This window comes from Cetorhinus maximus, chromosome 22 (assembly GCF_964194155.1).
Source record: "Cetorhinus maximus chromosome 22, sCetMax3.hap1.1, whole genome shotgun sequence".
NCBI classification, from domain to species: Eukaryota; Metazoa; Chordata; class Chondrichthyes; order Lamniformes; family Cetorhinidae; genus Cetorhinus; species Cetorhinus maximus.
In genome coordinates this window covers 58,564,986-58,582,888 of record NC_135900.1, presented here as the reverse complement: position 1 = coordinate 58,582,888, position 17,903 = coordinate 58,564,986, and the positions used below count along the sequence as shown (strand labels likewise).

Here is a 17,903-nt window from a genome sequence, read left to right as displayed (position 1 = left end):
ATCTACCTGTCCAACCACCTTCAAGGATCTATGCACATGAACTCCAAGGTCCCTCTATTCCTCTATATATCTCAGTATCCTAACATTTATTGTGTATGCCCTTACCTTGGTAACCTTCCCCAAATGCATTATCTCACACTTCTCCAAACTGACCTCCATTTGCCACTGTTCCACCCATCCGACTAGCCTATGGATATACAAACATATGAAATAGGCCATTCAGCCCTTGAGCGTGCTCTGCATTCAATAAGATCATGGCTGATCTCTTTGTGTTTCAAATCCCACATTCCCATCTACCTCCGATAACCTTTACCCCCAGTTCCGAACTTTTATTCTGGCTCTCTCTTTGTTCTTTTCCATAACAACCCTAAATCTACCTGGATTATGATCACTTCCATCAAAGTGCTCTCCACTTATATCCCTTCCACCTTTCCAGCTTCATTCCCTAAAATTAAGTCCAGAACCTCTGCCTCTCATTTTCTCTTTTCTGCCTTTTCCATGGCTTTACATTCTTCCTAAAGTAGGTGTCCATAAATGGGACACATTCTAACACAAGGAGAGAGTTAATCAGACTGACTTGAACTATGTTAACATCACACCACTACTGATTTGTCTTCATATTGCAATAATATTAACTATTAACCTATATGTTCTAGGGTGGCCAAGTTGTACTATTAATGATCAAGTTGATCTGCAGACACTTCTTTGGTGGAAACATTAAGTTTATTTACAACATACTCAGAAGCAACTACATGTGTGCTGTCAACTCCAACTCTATCTCTGCACTGACTGCTGAGGTAGCCCACTCTACTCTCCTATTGGTTACTACAGATCATGTGGTCTTCCTTAACAAGTATTATTCTTAAAGGTACATTGCATACTAAATGAAACCATAATTACTATACTATATTTTCTAAGAAAGAAGTGAGAATCTTAAATTGTAATGTTTTAAATTACGATGTGTACTCAGACGGTACCCATTTCACTTTTGAATTGGGCCTGAACCTTACAAAACCAAAGAAGAGACGCACTATTGCATATTTAGCTTGGCAACAAAGGCTCCTTAGACAGCACCTTCCAAACTCACAACCACTGCCATCTAGAAGGACAAGGGCAGCAGATGCCTGGGTACACCACCACCTGGGAGTTCCCCTCCAAGTCACGCACCATCCTGACTTGGAAATATATTGCCGTTCCTTCACTGTCGCTGGGTCAAAATCCTGGAATTCCCTTCCTAACAGCACTGTTAGTGTACCTACACCACATGGACTGCAGCGGTTCGAGAAGGCAGCTCACCTTCTCAAAGACAACTAGGGATGGGCAATAGATGCTGGCCCAGCCAGCGAAGCCCATATCCCGTAAGTGAATAATAAATTTTTTTAAATATTGGTTCCTAAGTTTCAGGAAACTGTAATCTATTGACTGCAAGGATAAGAGTCACACAAAAGAATGGCCAGCTAAATAATCTGTTTTTGATCAAGCTGTCGGCAGAATTGGGGGTGGGGGGTGGAGCGGGGCGAGGTGGCAGGGGTACAGAATATTACATAATCAAAGGCTGACTGATAATTAAAAGTTTCACTCCATTAAATAGCAATTACATGTAATAAGACACTGCTGATTATGACAAAGTGGAATTATACTGATCTTGTTAGCTCAGGAAAATTCACGCTGGTAAGGAAATCAGCTTATTCACTGAAGAAACTGATATGTTATGGATCCAGTTAGATACTCCTTACAAGGAGTAGTATTTCAATTTTGGTATTCTCATATAATGTCGAAATGCAAGTAGTAAGAGAAGGTTGAGAAAGTAGAAAACTAGATTTACACATTTATCTGTGTTAATCAATAGAGGCATTGTAAAATTACCCATTAGTCACTGTGTTACAGTTTAAAGAAACCTGTGCCAATGGGCTCCAACCAATTTCATGTACTAATGTGCTTTACTGGCTTTTTACTCTCAACAAGTTCCATCTGCCTTTCCCTTGTCCATCCATTTAATGCACCAAGATCTGAAGTCTACTTTTCATTAGCCAGAGTTCAGCACTGCCAATGTCACTGCCTCTTTCTAACCTGCATAGTGTGAACAGCAGGGGACCCAGAACACACGGAAGGAATGGCATTCACTGCAACCCCTCACCTCCCCCAAGATCCTTTTCCATTTGTAGCTGCATCCTCCTTTTGTTGCCAAGCTAAATTTCAAACCAGTTAAAAAATGCAGCTCATCTGACCTGCCTTAAGCTCCTTTAAAAGCTGCACATTTGGAACTCAGAATGCTTCTGAAAGTTCAAGTAATAATGGATAACCTTTATTCACTAATTTATTTATGTCCTCAAGGAATTCCAGTAGATATACAAAGCAAAACCTCAATTATAAAACTATGCTGACCATCTTTAATGGCTTCTGTGCTTTCTTAGATTAACACTGAAAGGATTGTAAAAATTTGCACAGTAATTGTCTCACTATAAATGATCTCTTGATTCTTTAATGCTGTTTGATTCAATTTCACAGTCACAAGATTACACATTTTTATCTTCCATGGTACAGCCCTCAGTTTTAATATAATTTAGTTCTCTGCTTAGTTATAAGTAGATTTTAATCTTTAGAACTCCATAGATGAGTTTATTCATCTGCAGTCAAACTACAGGGGCAGCTACTCATGCTCATCAACCATCTTCTTCATTATTTCAGTGCTAAGACAGTGTAACAGAGTAAGGTTATACCAAAGGTCTTAATGGCACACTGTGCAACTGGCAGGGTTCATCTCTGCACTGAACTGTGCTCACCATTGTACACTAGCCAGTTCAAAGTTAACTTGCCAAGCAACCCTCCCCACTGATAAATAGCTATGGGGCAAAGACTTACAGCGTAAGTTAGTTAATTGAGATGCTGGTTAACTCCACCCCACCCAAAAAAACTGCTCCAGAAAATGCTGGAACAAGACTCAGCAGGTTAGGCAGCATCTGTCTGTGACCTGCTGAGTTTCGTTTTCCAGCATTTTCTGTTATTATTTCAGATTTCCAACATCTGCAGTACAGGTATTGCGCTTTTCGATTTGCATAAATACCCAGGTACATCTGTAAGAACAGGATTGAAAGTTGCTTGGTAAGTATAGGTAAGCATAACTAAAAACTCCATGAATACAAAGTTGGCCATGCTGCTGGACCGAGGTCCACTTGATGGCCCAGAAGGTTACTGGGGACAGTTTGCAGCACTTTTCACTAGCAGATTTAAAGTGGGGTGCAGTCATGAACTTGGGGGATTTTTAAACATCATCTTTGGAAGATATAGGCTTCAGCTGGGTGACCTTTCTCATTCCATGTTCTTTTTTAATATATTCCTGAATATAGTTTAAAGGCAGCGACACACAAAAAAAAAACCAGACACCGCCTTACATTGTCATGGATGGCAATCAGGTGTTGGAATCCAGACCAGATTTTGCCCCTACACAGGTTTTGTGTTTGGTATTTGAACCCAAATTCCTAATGAATGTCACATGAAGCACATGGATTTAGGCCGAGCTGGAAAATGAGCAAAACTGATTACCAGCTTCAAAAACCCAACGTGTTCACAAAGAAAACCAAAAGCACTCTTGAAGAAAGACCTATGCTATGCAGTTATCCTGAAAATAGAGCAGGGCATGGGCTAGCTGTAGCTTAACCTCAATGAACGCTCATTATCACTTGCACATCGGGAAATTGTGGGACTTCTCATTTCTAGCAGTGAAATTGTCACCCATTCTCCATTAGGTCAATTTTAAAGTGGTGGATATGGACATCAGTAACACAAAGACATTTTGGGGGGGATTTTCCGCACCTGCCCATTGCCGGGATCTTCCTGTCCCGCCACAAGTCAACAGACTTCTGGCTGGGGCACCGCCTCGCCCGCGGCGGGTCCCACCCGCGACGGGGCTAGAAAATCCTGGCCTTTGGCTATTTCCTTCTGCCCCCGTTCATCAAGATACTCTTCTCAATTAAAAGTGCCACGTTTCTTCCCCTCGTGCTTTCATTCGTGCTGGTATTATTTCCCCCTCCTCTGCCCATGATTCATACTTTTCTCTCTTCTCTCCCAATTCATACTTCTACCTTTCTTTCTGTTCTCCTCAATTAAAACAGGCACTTATCACCTTCCAGCCTCCATTTCAGGCAAGTAATCCTCTCCATGTTCAATGACACTCCTTATCTGCCCTGTCCCTACTCACTGTCACTCCAAGGAATATACATCACTACACTGTGGGTGCAAACTGCTGATTTCACAAGCAAGGGTATCGCACTCCTGTCCACAAAACTGTGACATTTACACCCCTAGAGCAGCAGTAGGCAAGACTGGAGCACAGCGCCAGGGGTGAGCCACAGCTAGTGCTCACTGGAGTCTAAAATGCCACAATTGGCATGTATGGAATTACATAAACAATCCATTGCATAGGAAATCTTCCTGGGACAATTTTCTTAGGTAGCCCCTTGGGATTGAGAATGACTTGTTTCCACTCCAGTTCGACAGGTTCTAAGATGGCTGACAAGTCCAATGTGTGATCTGCAGACTCTGCCACATGTGGGGCAGGGGTTGGATAGATGACTTCTTTGGAGGTTTGTGCACTCTCTCCAAAGCCTTGACTTTGTTTCTGCATGTTCCTGATGAAGTCTCTCGGTGTATTTGTGGCCTTCGCGAATGAACCCTCTCCATTTTGATTAGCTACAAGCCAGGGTGGCTCACGTGTCAGTGGGAAGGTTTAACTTCTTCCGGGTTGCTTTTTGCACCAAGCCTCTTCTCCATTTCCCTCACAGCAATCCTGCACCTCACCTCCAGCAAATTACCCACAGACGTGGTGATAATCTATAGGACAGACGGGAAACTGTTCAACCTACACCTTCAATCCTAATCCAAAACCACTCAAGCCTCAGTCACTGAGCTTCAGCATACAGGTGATACTTGTGTGTGCGCTCACTCAAAAGCTGAGCTCTCAGTCATTGGGTGGAATCGCCCCAAATTTGCACAAAGTGCGGTAGCAGGCGGGAAAAACATCGTTTTACCCAGCGGCTGCAATGGCGGGTTTTCGCACCGTATCATCCCATTCCTGCCTCATTAATTATGCAGCCACAGGAATATGCTGTCTCACTGGCAGGGGGCCTTTGATTTGCCCGCCACACCGTTACCTTGCTGCTTGCTCACACAGGGCGCCATATTTAAACGGCTGCGACGTGCACAGTTCTCAATGCTTGCAGCTCAGGACTAATCTGGTGAAGACATGGCTCCAAAAGCCCAAGAAAAGTGCAGTCCGTCACCTCCCCCCCCAACCCCCGTTTCAGTGACACGTCCCTGGGACACCTTCTGGACACCGTGGAGGCCCATCACAATATCCTCTACCCCTACTCTGGCCACAGGAGGCCTATCAGTCTCACCCACTCCATCTCAGTGCCAATGCTGCACAAAAGGTGTCAGCCATCCAGTGCAGTAAACGGATGAATGATCTCACCCGTGCCACCAGGGTAAGGCAACTATCTTATCACTCTAGATTCACACACTCACAATCACCACGCACTTTCTCAGACACACCCTCATATCTCCATCTGGTCTCATCTCCTCTGGAGGCTGCCTCCTCAGCCCTCACCATCTTGAGGCCACTTGCACAGGTCAACATACATCCCCACACACATCCTGGGATACCCCCCTTCCCCAGTACAGCCCTCACCCTGCAGCCTCTTCCTTTGCCTGAGGCCACATCCCCCCTTCCCCAAGGAAGCCCTAGTCCTACAGCCATTGAAAAGCCACCCCCGCCTCATGGTCTGGTAGTTAGAGATCTGCCTGTGAGCCCACCTGAAAGTGATGTGGTGCTGTCTGCGAAGCCTGGCACTGATGACAGTAAATGCTGCCCGAAGCAAGGTAGGCAAACAAACCTCAAAGTCCCAAAAGACCTGACAGGTCACCTGGTGTGCGTCACTTATGTACAGTTGTGAAACACATCAGCATGTAATCACACCAACGTGCTCGGATGATCCAGCGATGGGGGGATGATTCTGATGAGCAAGGCTTATAATGAGATGTTAAAGCACTGAAATTAGGTTCCTGACATGTGGCAGCGGGAATCGCAGCCCGCCATCGACAGGCTGAGCGAACGGTCGCAAACTGGTTTCATGACAGCGTGAAACCGATTTTTGGCTGTCTCGCCATATTGTCCCCGCCCGCCATGTCATCTGACGCCAATGGGGTCGTTCCAGTCAGTGTCAACGACACCTCCAAAGCATATGGAAAAATAGTTGCTTGACTAAATACCTGGAAAACTAAAGTCCTCTTCCAACCAGAACCCACAGCACAATACCTTCCCCTGTCGATTAAGTCAACAGCAAGATCCTGGAGAATGTAGATCATTTTCTGTATCTGGAACAATAGCATTCTCTCCAGAACAGCAATAGGGTTTGCCTCCTCCCGACATGTATTGAAATGCCTTGCCCATCATCAGAATTGAACATTGAATTGTGATCATTTCAACTTAAACTTGTAGCCTCCCCACATAGAAAAGAACTGCAACACTGTGTACAGGAACCTATTTGTGACATTAAACAAGATACATATAAATTACAAGGTACCTTCCACCTTATAGCTTAGGGATGACAAACACAAAAGAACTCTCAACAGACCATTGCAGGATTTCACTATTCAGCGCTAACACACCTTTATTACCATTCTGCATTAACAATCTGCATTTATATAGCACTTTTAACATAGCAAAATGTCCCAAGGACTCAGGTGTGTTATCAATCAAGATTTGACATCACCACAGGAGCAATCAGGGCAGATGATGAAAAACTTCAATCAATAAAACTTTTAAGTAGCATCTTTAAAATGCAGAGAGGTAGAAAAGCAGAGAGGTTTAGGGAGGGAACTCCAAAGCTTAGGGGCTAAGGCAATGAAAGCATGACCGCCAATCGTGGAACTCTTAAAGTTAGGGATAACCCAGAGGCTAGAGTTGGAGAAGTGCAGGGATCTCCAAGGATTGTAGGGCTGGAGGAGGTTACGGGGTAGGGAAAGGTGAGCTCATGGACAGTTTTGAAATCAAGGATGAAAATTTTAAAATGAAGAGTTGCTGGACCATAAACCAACGTAAGTCAGCAAACTGAGGGATGATGGGTGAATGGGACTTTGTGCAAGTAGCAGAGATTTGGATGACCACAACTTTATATGGGATGGGAGGCCAGCCAAGACAGCATTGGAATGATCAAGTCTAGAGGTAATGATAGGTATGGAGCAGGGTTTCAGCAGCAGATTATCTGAGGGAGGATCTGAATTGAGCACCATTACGAAGGCGGAAGCAGACGGTCTTAGCGACTGAGCGGATGTAGTCGGAAGCTTATCTTGGGGTCAAACGTGGCACTAAGATTGTAAACTGTCTGGCTCAGCTTTAGCCAGTTTCCAGGGAGTGTAATGGAGTGAACAGTTAAGGAATGGAGTGTTAATAGTGTATTTATGATGTTCAAATTGTAGGCTTGGTGGTGGACTTTAACTGGGGATTCACTAAAAGACACAGACTGCAACTGTGGTTGTTGGTGGTGTAGGAGGTGTTTGCTTCTAAAGTGTAACTGTGTAAATAAATGTTTAAAAGTGTGTAAACATTGTCTCTAACTATACTCTTCACCAACTGGCTTTCTGGAATAAAACAGAGTTTGCCACAGCAACCAAAGACAATGAAATCAATTTTCCCAATATTTAACTGGAGGAAATTTCTGCACATCCAGTACAGGATATTAGGCAAGTGTGACTGAATCAGAGGCAGTCTGGAGGAGTCAAGAGAAATTTTGATGAAGTAGCGCCAAGTGCCATCACTTTACAAGTGGAACCTGGTGTGTTTTCAGATGATGTTGCCGAGGGGCATTATGTAGAAAGGGGCGAAGGCTCGATCCTTGAAAGTACCAAAGGCAAAAGCTTGGGAACAGAAAGGGATGCAATTCTGTGGCTGCTATTCAATAGACATGAATGGAACCAGACAAGACAGCCCCACCCAGCTGGATAAAGTAGAATCTTTGAGGAGAAGGATGTGGTTAACCGTGTTGAAGGCTGCAGACAGATCAAGAAGAATGAGGGGGGGACAATTTACCACGGTCAGTGACAAAAAATGTAATTTGCGATTTTGATAAGGGCCACTTCGGTACTGAATGGGGGAGGAAACCTGATAAGGGAATAGAACATAGAATTGCCAGAAAGATGGGCACAAATTTGCAAGGCTATGACACACTTGAGGACTTTGGAGGAAAAGGGGGTTGGGCATGGGGTGACAGTTTGCAAGAAGAGAGGGATCAAAGGTTGTTTAAGGAGAGGGGTGAGCCGATAGATTTGATTGGGAGGGGGTACCATAAGCAACTTCAGCTAAAATAGAGGCCAGAAAGGGAAGTTGGGTGGTCAGCAGTTTGCTGGCAATAGGATTGAGGGTGCACGAGGTGGGTCTCCTGGGTACGATGGGAGATGGGATAGAATCTGGGCTAAGTTCTGGGCTAGGGCAGCTAGGAACATTAGGAGAAGTATGGTCTGGTTGGCCAGGTGAAGTGGTGGAAGCAACAGAGGTAGCTGAACTCAAGTCTCAGTCTTTATGACAAAAAAACTTCATGATCCCCTCGCACTTGTTATTGGAGGTGCGGCTGGAGGACGGAGAGAGTGGTTTAAGGAGACGGTTTGTGGTGAAGAAGCTAGCATTCTTGGATGATTAATGAATAGTGAACAATTTGGGTAGTCAGGCTCAACAGTGCTCAATGTGGTCCAACCAGATTTTGTGATGGATGGTTAAACCGGTTATCGATACAGACATTCAAGTCTGCCTCTCTTGGACTTAAGAGAGCAGAAATGAAGTCCATTCCATGGGGAACAACTAGGGTGAGACAGTAATGGATTTAATGGGGGCAAGGGAAAAAAAGTGGACAAGTGGGTCTGATTGGACAGATTGGTGGTTACATAAATGTCAAAATGAATGGGGAGTCAGAGACAGATGGCAATCTGAAATTGCAATTGCAAGTGACTTGGGCAAGGGTTTTATCCAGGTGCTGTGTCATCATTTGACCCATAAGCAGTAAGGAAAATGTGCAATTTCTTTAAAAGGTCTGTGGAATCTGTAATTGTTTTTAAGAATGTTTGAAAATGACTTAAGATTTTGCATCAATTGTAAAGGAATCAATTGGAATTTTCTTGGATAATAAAATATCTTGGCCCATGTGACCTGTTGACTCTTGAGCTAGAAGCAGTACCAACAGGAAGGAAGTTAAGAAAGAAGCCATGTGACTTGCAAACACAAAAGAGAGCTACAAGCAGAGGAGCTGGAAAGTGAAGGTAATCAGCACACAGATGCAGACATAATGAGAAAACAGAACACAGAATTCTTGTGAGGAGAAGCAGCAACTCTTTCTCTCAGGAAGAGGCCAGTTTTTCCGTTTGGCAGAAATGAAGGCAGGAATTCTCGGAGGTACTGTGTGAGCTGGCTAAAAAGGTCTATAAGCTGGAAAGCTGTGTGAATAGCTGGGAGATGCTAAAGAGCTGGGTGTTTTCCCAGAAGTGGCCAAACCGTGAACCGGTATTATTGATTGGTTGGCTGAAAAAGAATTCGGCATCATCGGGGCTGTTGTGACCTGAGGGAGAGAGGATTCGTGGAGGTACCTTGCTGATGATAATGGTACCTGTGAAACTTGGAGCGAAAGCTGTTGTCGAATAGGACTCCTGACCTAACCTGCTTGAGTAAAGAACAGCATATTGTGGAACTGAGTAACTACGTAATACCATACATGTTGAAGGGGAATGTGTGTGGTTATGTGAGACGTATCTTTGTTGCATCGATTATTTAAAGTGAAATTTACCTTTTTATTCAAAGTATTGTTTGCTTGTTAATTCATGCTTAAATTGTATCGGTTCCAAGTCATGTTAAAGTAAAAGCTACAAAAAGTGGAATCTTGTTGGGAATTTCTTCATTTGGAAGTCATTCAGTAAATTTGGTTATTTTAGTTTACGATTCCCACATGGGGATCATAACAGTACAGACACAGAAGAAAGTGGGAGGGGGGAAGTGGAGAGGAATACAAGGAAGTGGTCAGAGTTGGCTTTGTATTGCTGACCCAGTTTTCATCACTGTTTCCTGTTTACTTATGGCTGAGCTACTGTTCAATCCTGTAGATAGTTAACTCCTCAGACACTTTATTAAGATTGTAAAGTAGGATTGATGGCTTCTAATATTGCACTGTCTGCTGTTTATTTGACTAATTATAGGCTCGAATAAAATGTCAACATTTTATCCACTCACGATAGCAGAGGCTGGAATTATTCAATTCAAATGTTGCTCCTATTTCTTTTCAAAATGATCAGGATAAAGCTCACTATTTTCTAGTCCTCATGCACTGCCCTCTAAAAAATATAAAACTAGTCTTACCTGTTTTCTTAGTGGAAGAGATACAGCTTACCTGGTACAATTGTCCTGCAGGCATCTAATTCACTAACATGTACAAAACTTAAACTTCCAAGTCAACCTGATTGAAAATAAGAGCTCATTCTCCATTTATTGTGAAGTTAACTTATATGTATCTATATTTCCTAGCCCTAGTATTTCTACCCAACTGATATTTATTCAGATCTAAAAGGTGGTTTTACTCCCTCTCAGTTGCAGATCAATCTTTCTTTCTACTTATCTTGTCTAATGTTTTTGAATGTGATTTTCAGATATCCTTCTCAACTAACAATAACTGACTTTTCTGCATTAGTCACTGCTATGTTTTTTGCTCCTTGCACCTGTATCAGAGTGACCAATTCACATCTCACGAGCCACCTGGGACACTTTACTCAAATTCCCTATAGTGCGGCTTCCCCTCTCTGGCTGACTGAACTGACACTGCCATGAGCTACTACCACCATTTCGTACCAATGCCACAGCTATACATTTCATTTTTAAGCCTGATATTAAAGATTGAGAAACCTTAATGAAGGGTCATGGACTGTAATGCAGGACAACACCAGGGCTGAAAAGAGTAGGGAAGAACACCAGGTAAATCAAGGAGCAGTGACAAGTGATGAAAAGGGCTTTAACAATCTGTAGATTGCAAGTGGAAAAGAAAACTGATGACGTTCCATGATTTTGAGACTGTGAGACAGAGTGAGTTGGTGTTAAGAGACGTAGTACGTTTACTGCACAAAAAAACCCTTCATCCTTTAATTTGTTCTGTTTTTGCAAGTATACTCATCCTTAGAATTTAGGATTGAAAGATGAGCATTCTCATCTTTACACCATTCAAAACTAATTAGTTATTATGCTCAGATACTATTCCAATTGATAACGTGTTCTTCCAAAGCAGTTCTATTACAGCAATTTTCTCAAATTTCAGGCAAACTAATCTTCCTAAAACAGGTGGCTTTCAATTGTGCAGTCATCCAGCTGTTAGACTTGGCTTTGCAAAGCTCATGTGGCTGCGCACAGCTCATTTCAGATGCCACTGATCTAATCACAACTGGATTAGACATCTCACCAGATAATCCAGTTCCACTTTCACTGGTATCGCGAGGCAATTACTTAAAGTTTGTACACCATGACGTGTCTCATCACACCAGAGCGCAACTGTACTATAAACAACAAAGTAAATATGTTGCTCATGCTCCACCAATTCCTAACATTTCAAAGAGTTGCAATTGAAAGGGGCTGAAATTATAAAATGGATGCACAAAAATAAGCCATCATGAGGCGAAGAAAAAGAGTCGCACGAGCTTCCAGAACCCAAATGAACACAGGATAAAGTATGTTTTACATGTCCTGGGTCTTCAATAAACTGATATTTTCAGAATGTTTATCCCATGGAGACACAAAATTAATGTCATCTCAGTACATCCTACTATAGACATGACTGACTGAGTGCACACAAATTCTTTCGTATATAGGGCCTGCAAGAAAGTGAATAGATTGCACTTCTTAAAATGGGGTTTCTTAGTAAACCATTTACAGAAAAGATAGACCGTTAAAAGTTATTACGGTGTATTAAAAAAAACATTTGATTAATTTTCTTGCAAAAACTGAAATATTGAGATGCAGAAATATATCCTGCCAACTTACCTTAATCGTGACATTTCCTTTTGTTAATTTCCTCATGTTGAATCCCACAGTTGGAATCATATCTTCAGTGAATTGACCAGACTGTACAATAAAACAAGAATACCGGCTCAATGTTCAGAACCAAATTAAGGTAAAATCATCAGAAGTATGAAAATTTCTTTTAGCTATAAAAAAAAACATAGTAGATATTTATTCTGTCTTCAGCTAGATTTTTAAAAAAAACTATGCTTTTTTGTGGATGTCAGGGTGGGAGATATTCGTGTCAGGAAATGGAACATCTCCCATTTCAGGCGTGCCGTGCCAGCATCAAGCACAACCAGGGCAGGCAAGCACAAAGAGACATAAATGATTATTTCACTGATCCACAACTAAAATCACTCACACAGTCATGCAAACAAAAGTGCATTAAAAAAAGCATCAAGAAACAGTCGAAAGAATTTTATTCAAAGGATTACTTGAGTACAGAATGAAGTTGAGTCAATCAGAGTACTGAAGAGAAAATTAGATGAACACTTTGAAAAGAAAAGTATTAAAATGGTACAAGGATAAAGCAGGACATAGGAAGGAAGAAACATAGGTGCAGTAGGCCATTCGGCCCATTGAGCCCGCTCCGCCACTCAATGGCTGATCATCTAGCTCAACACCACTTTCCCACATTATCTCCATATCCTTTGATGTCATTAGATTGGATTAATTAGCTCCAATATGGTGCAAGCAATAGCACAGATATGATAAGCCAAATGGACTCCTCCTGCTCTTACCTTTGAAGGATTCCAGAGAAACGAGTCCTGGCTTTCATGTACAAGATGTCTTCAGTTGCAAAGAAATTGTGACATGAAAACTTGTTTTCAGCGAAATCAGGGCCACAATTCTGCTGTCAGTACATGTGAACATATTTCAGCCATGCAAACATGGTGAGTAGGTGCACACACACGTGGCTTTCCCATCATACAGATCATGGTACAAGAGCTAGGGGGTAGAGATTTAATGTTTTAGACAAGTGATGCGGCGAGGGTGGGGGGGTGGCGGGAAGGCATGTGAGGACAAACCTTTTTTTAAAAACACAGTTGAGTGATAAAGGCCTGGAACCCGCTGCCGAGAAGGGTGGTAGAAACTGAGACAATCATTGATTTCTAAAGAAAAGTAGATGGGGATTTGGAGGAACTAATCTTGCAGGACCATAGGATCAAGCAAAAGAATGGAACTGACTGGATTGCTCTACCGAGAGATGGCATAGACTCAATGGACCAAATGTGCCATAAATGCCATGTGCGCCTTCTGTGCCATAAATGACTCTATAACTAAACAAATTCCAATTTCAAAGTGTTTGAGTTTAGCTAACCTTAGATGGGACAGAAACCTGAGCAGAGCAATTGGATTTGCCTCTTTGGGAACACAGGAAGTATGGACAAGGAGGGTGAAAGTTCAGGCAGAGTTTCTCTCTGATTAGTATCCAGTGAACCAGTGCCCCCTCCTTCCCACTGCAAAATGCACATGTTAATATGGGATGAGGGCAAAAATCTGACATCATTTTGAGATAGAGCGGGGTTCACAACTGGGGCAGAAGGGGGGTGTGGTGGGGATGTGTACGGCCCCTGAGAGGTCTGCAAGGTTTCAAGGGTTCCACTAAAGATTGGGGGCAGAAGAGAAAAAAAGAGCTGGATCTGGCACCATCCCTGCCTTGTTTGCAAAGTCTCCACTCATTGGATTCAAACTGCCTCCTCCCCCACAACAGCAATCCCAACTTAGCCTGGACTTGTATCCGCAATGCGCTGCTAATGCTGAGCCACACAGCTGGGGGGGTCAACCTGCCTTCTCTGCACCTCCCTTGCCTCACCCACTCACTATTTGGCCACCTGCACTCTCCCCAGCTTTTCTGTCAGGTATTGGTGAGGAGGAGCAGCAGTGGTCAGGACAACTCCAAAAGCACTGACAGCATCCTTCATTCTGTGACTGGCTGCGGAGAGGATTAAAAGCGACACACCGAGGAGGGTTCAAGTAAAATTAAACTTATTTTGAAATTAAAATGACACCAAAGCGTTTTTAATCATAAACTGGTCAGGTGCAGAAAATAAAACCAAGTCTATATAGAAAAGGAGAACAACTGAAGGGTCCAACTTTCTATTTGAATAGACAGTAACTTTGTCCAGTCAGAACATGTGACATTTTGAGAGGTGATACTAGTGTTGGGAGCAGTTGAGCACCTGGCAAGTGCTGTTGTTGAATGGCTGTCTGGGATATGTTAAACATTGGCCACAATGGAGCTCCCAAGAACCCTTCATGTCCTATTCCAAGGACAAGGCAGCAAGGCCTTGAGCAGCGCAGGTATTGCCAGAAAAACACTTTGCAATCAGACGTGCTTTCCAGAAGAGGTCGCTTTCCAGTGGGTTTTCTGATCCAGCAGGTTTATTTTGAACTAGTTGTGGATGGTAGCATTGTATTATCAAACACTGAAAATGTTGGTTCTACTTTGTTTCACACTGACTGTAACTTCCACGGAATGGCAATCAGTGTCAGATTGCCACTCCGTGCCCAATTGCTTACACTAAATTGCTTCCGTGCCTGTCTCACCTGACCTCCTGACTCAGGCCGGGCGAGATCCAGGTAGTGCAGCTGTCCTTGAGGCCAAGCATCACAGTCCAGCAGAGTCGGACTGAAGAAGGACATGCCCCATTTTTACTGCACTAGCGGCTGTAAATCAGATAAATTTAAAGGCCCCATTGAAATTGACAGGCCAGGGAGAAGGTAAATGTCTAAGGTAAGTGGATAAGATTTGTCGGGTGGGGCGGATCAGAGTATGAGGGAAGATCAGAGGTCAGGAGGTGTGGGAGGTGTGGTGGGGGGGTGGCGTCAGACCTCAGGCGGGGGTGCATGGGGGGGGCATGCAAACTTTACTTGTGAAGTTCCGAGAGGGATTCCCCAACGCACCTTTGGGGTACCTTACCCAATCCAATGCTGGGGAGCTTGGAAGTTACGAATTATATATTTAATTGTATAACAATTTTTTGTACAGGAAAAGCCTTCTTGTTGTCGACGGGGGTTCCATGGAATTTTTATTACACAGGAGGGGGCCCTCAAACAAAAGGGTCAACAACCGCTGCCAGGCACCAAGGGCATTTAGGTGATTCCTCTCGGTCTTTCATGTTGGCACTAGTCTGATACAGACAAACAAATTTTAGCTTGTACAAGTGCTGTAAACCAAGTATAAAATAGATCTGCTTATCAAACATGAGGAAACATCGTGCTTTTCTCCAAAGTACTAGAGTAAGGAATTGCACTGTTTATGAAGGCTGTTCACCATTCTTGTAAAATGATTGAAGGTTAAAAGTCTCAGTTGCTTGTTGGACTGTATCAGCATTGCACGCTTCTTCCAGCATATTTCAATGTAGATAGGAGTGTCTGCACTACAGGTCGAGTATCCTTCATCAGTAAATCCAAAAACTGAACACATCCAAAAACCACATTTTTTTTGAACCTCATCGACCTTTAGCACGGGAAGTCTAGTCGTTTGCCTGCACTATTAACCTTACAATTTTTGTGGCCAACATGTCAAAAAGAAAATTATTACAGACACCCTGTATTTATCATTTAGTGATACATCTTACTTTTCTAACCATTGTATTTACTTTAGAATATAGCTATCCTAGGCTTAGGCTATTGTAATGTTAAGTTTACATGTGGTATCCAAAAACTGAGATGATCTGAAATCGAGATGCAATTGGTCCCAAGGGTTTTGGATAATGAATACTCGAGCTGTACACAGATTGTTTTTTCAATTCATTCATGGGATGTGGGTGTCACTGGCAAGGCCAGTATTTATTACCCATCCCTGATTGCCCCAAGAAGGTAGTGGTGAGCTGCCTTCTTGAACCGCTGCAATCTATGTTAGAGAGGAAGTCCCAGTGATAATAAAGGAAAGGTGATATATTTCCAAGTCAGGATGGGGTGTGACTTGGAGGGAAAATTGCAAAGGTGATGTTCCCCTGTGCCTGCTGCCCTTGCCCTACATGGTAGAGGTCGTGGGATTGAAAAGTACTGTAGAATAAACCTCGGCAAGTTGCTGCAGTGCAGTGTAGATGATACATGCTGCAACCACGTAGGGCCAATAGTGGAGGGAGCAAATGGTGAAGGATGAGATGCCAATCAAGTGGGCTGCTTTGTCCAGGATAGTGTTGAGCTTCTTGGGTGTTGCTGAAACTGCACTCATCCAGGTAAGCGGCGAGTAGCCATCACACTCCTGACTTGTGCCTTGTGGAGAGATCTGAGGAGTCATGAGATGAGTTACTTGCCACAATTCCCAGCCTCTGATCTGCTCTTTTAACTACATTATTTATATGGCTGGTCTGGTTAAATTGGAGGTCAATAGTGACCCTAGGATGTTGATGGTGGAGGATTCAGCAACGGTAACACAATTGAATCTCAAAGGAGGTGGTTAAATTCTCTTGTTGGAGATGGTCATTGCCAGGCATGTGTGTGGCACAAATGTTACTCGTGGCTTATCAGCTCAAGTCTTGCTGCATGTGGACATGGTCTGCTTCATTATCAGAGGAGCTCAAAGTAACACTGAACATTGTGGGAGCATCAAACATCCCCAGGTACGACGCTAGTCAGTGAAAGATCTTCTCCTGATTTGCTTTGACTTTAATTTTGCTAGGGCTCATTGATATCACACTCAGTGAAATGCTGCCTTGATGTCAACTGCAGTCACTCTTACCTCACCTCTGTTCTTTTGTCCTTGTTTGGACCAAGGATGTAATGAGGTCTGAAGCTGAGTGATCCTATTGTTCTTCCGTGTAGGGATCAGCAAACTAATCTACAAGCAAAACAGTAAAAACAGCCTTTGGCTTGGAGTCTCCACTGAGGATGTAATCAGAAACATGCACCCAGAATGTGCTGGGCCCGCCAGTTTTGCCAAGGTGAAGTTTGCACTGGGGCCCTGTAAAATGCAGGGAAAAGAAAATTCCCTCAAGTGGGGCTGAAGATTCTCTCTGTCCTGTGGTGACAGTCGGCTGTTGATCACTTCAATTCACTAGTCACTGAAGCAGTGAGGATGCACCTGTGTGGCTTCAACTGACTGCTGGTCACAGGTCTTAAACCAAAGACAGTTCAATTGGCCGAATTTAAATTGAACTTAAAATAATTGCAGCAACAACAGGAGGAATATCCCTGGGTCAGTCAGTAAATTCAATTGACTACTGATCACTGCAGATCAGGTCCCCATGGTGGGATTCGAATCTGGGTGCCCAGAGCATTACCCTGGGTCTCTGGATTACTAGTCTGGCAACAATACCACTATGCCATCGCCTCCTTATTTTAAGTTTCCATTTGATTTTATTTTGAATCTTTCCCTCACCTCTGAGGATAGTTTCACATCCGAGAGTCCAGCCCAAAGAACGCACTGGCAGCCCTCTTGTCTCCTGTCCATGAAGCCGTATTTTTCTATGCAAGCCTAGTGTGTTCAAAGTGTTTACTTACTGTGTCGGAACGAACTAAGATTTTGTTTTGCTTCACAGTATTAAGTTTCATTCTATGTCTGGAACCCCTTCTGCTGTTTCTGAGGAACTGCCTCCTTGCAATAACTGATTTGGCTTCAGAAGGGGCATTTGTCTGACTCTTGTCACATGGGCACTGATTTTCTTTTTACCTGGCATTTTCTGTACCTCGTGAATGCAAACATTAATGGCTACGGTGTAGCAGCAGTGGATGTAACATAACTTGCAGAACGCAATGAGCTACTCTTGCATGTAGTGGATTAGAGCAAAGTTGCTTGTAAATCATAAACGACTGTGCTTCAGGTGGTTCAACACTTATTAAACCCATGGAGTTTATAAAGGGAAGTATATCT

General features: G+C 43.2%; 1 protein-coding gene across 1 annotated transcript in view; it reads right to left on the bottom strand.

The window, feature by feature from the left end:
- LOC144696730 (ADP-ribosylation factor-like protein 8B-A) overlaps window positions 1-17,903 on the bottom strand; it is a 107,388-nt gene that overhangs the window by 75,041 nt on the left and 14,444 nt on the right. The window contains exon 2 of the mRNA XM_078568388.1: window positions 12,059-12,139. Within this exon, the coding sequence (XP_078424514.1) occupies window positions 12,059-12,139 (81 nt within the window). The remainder of the gene's footprint in view (window positions 1-12,058; window positions 12,140-17,903) is intronic.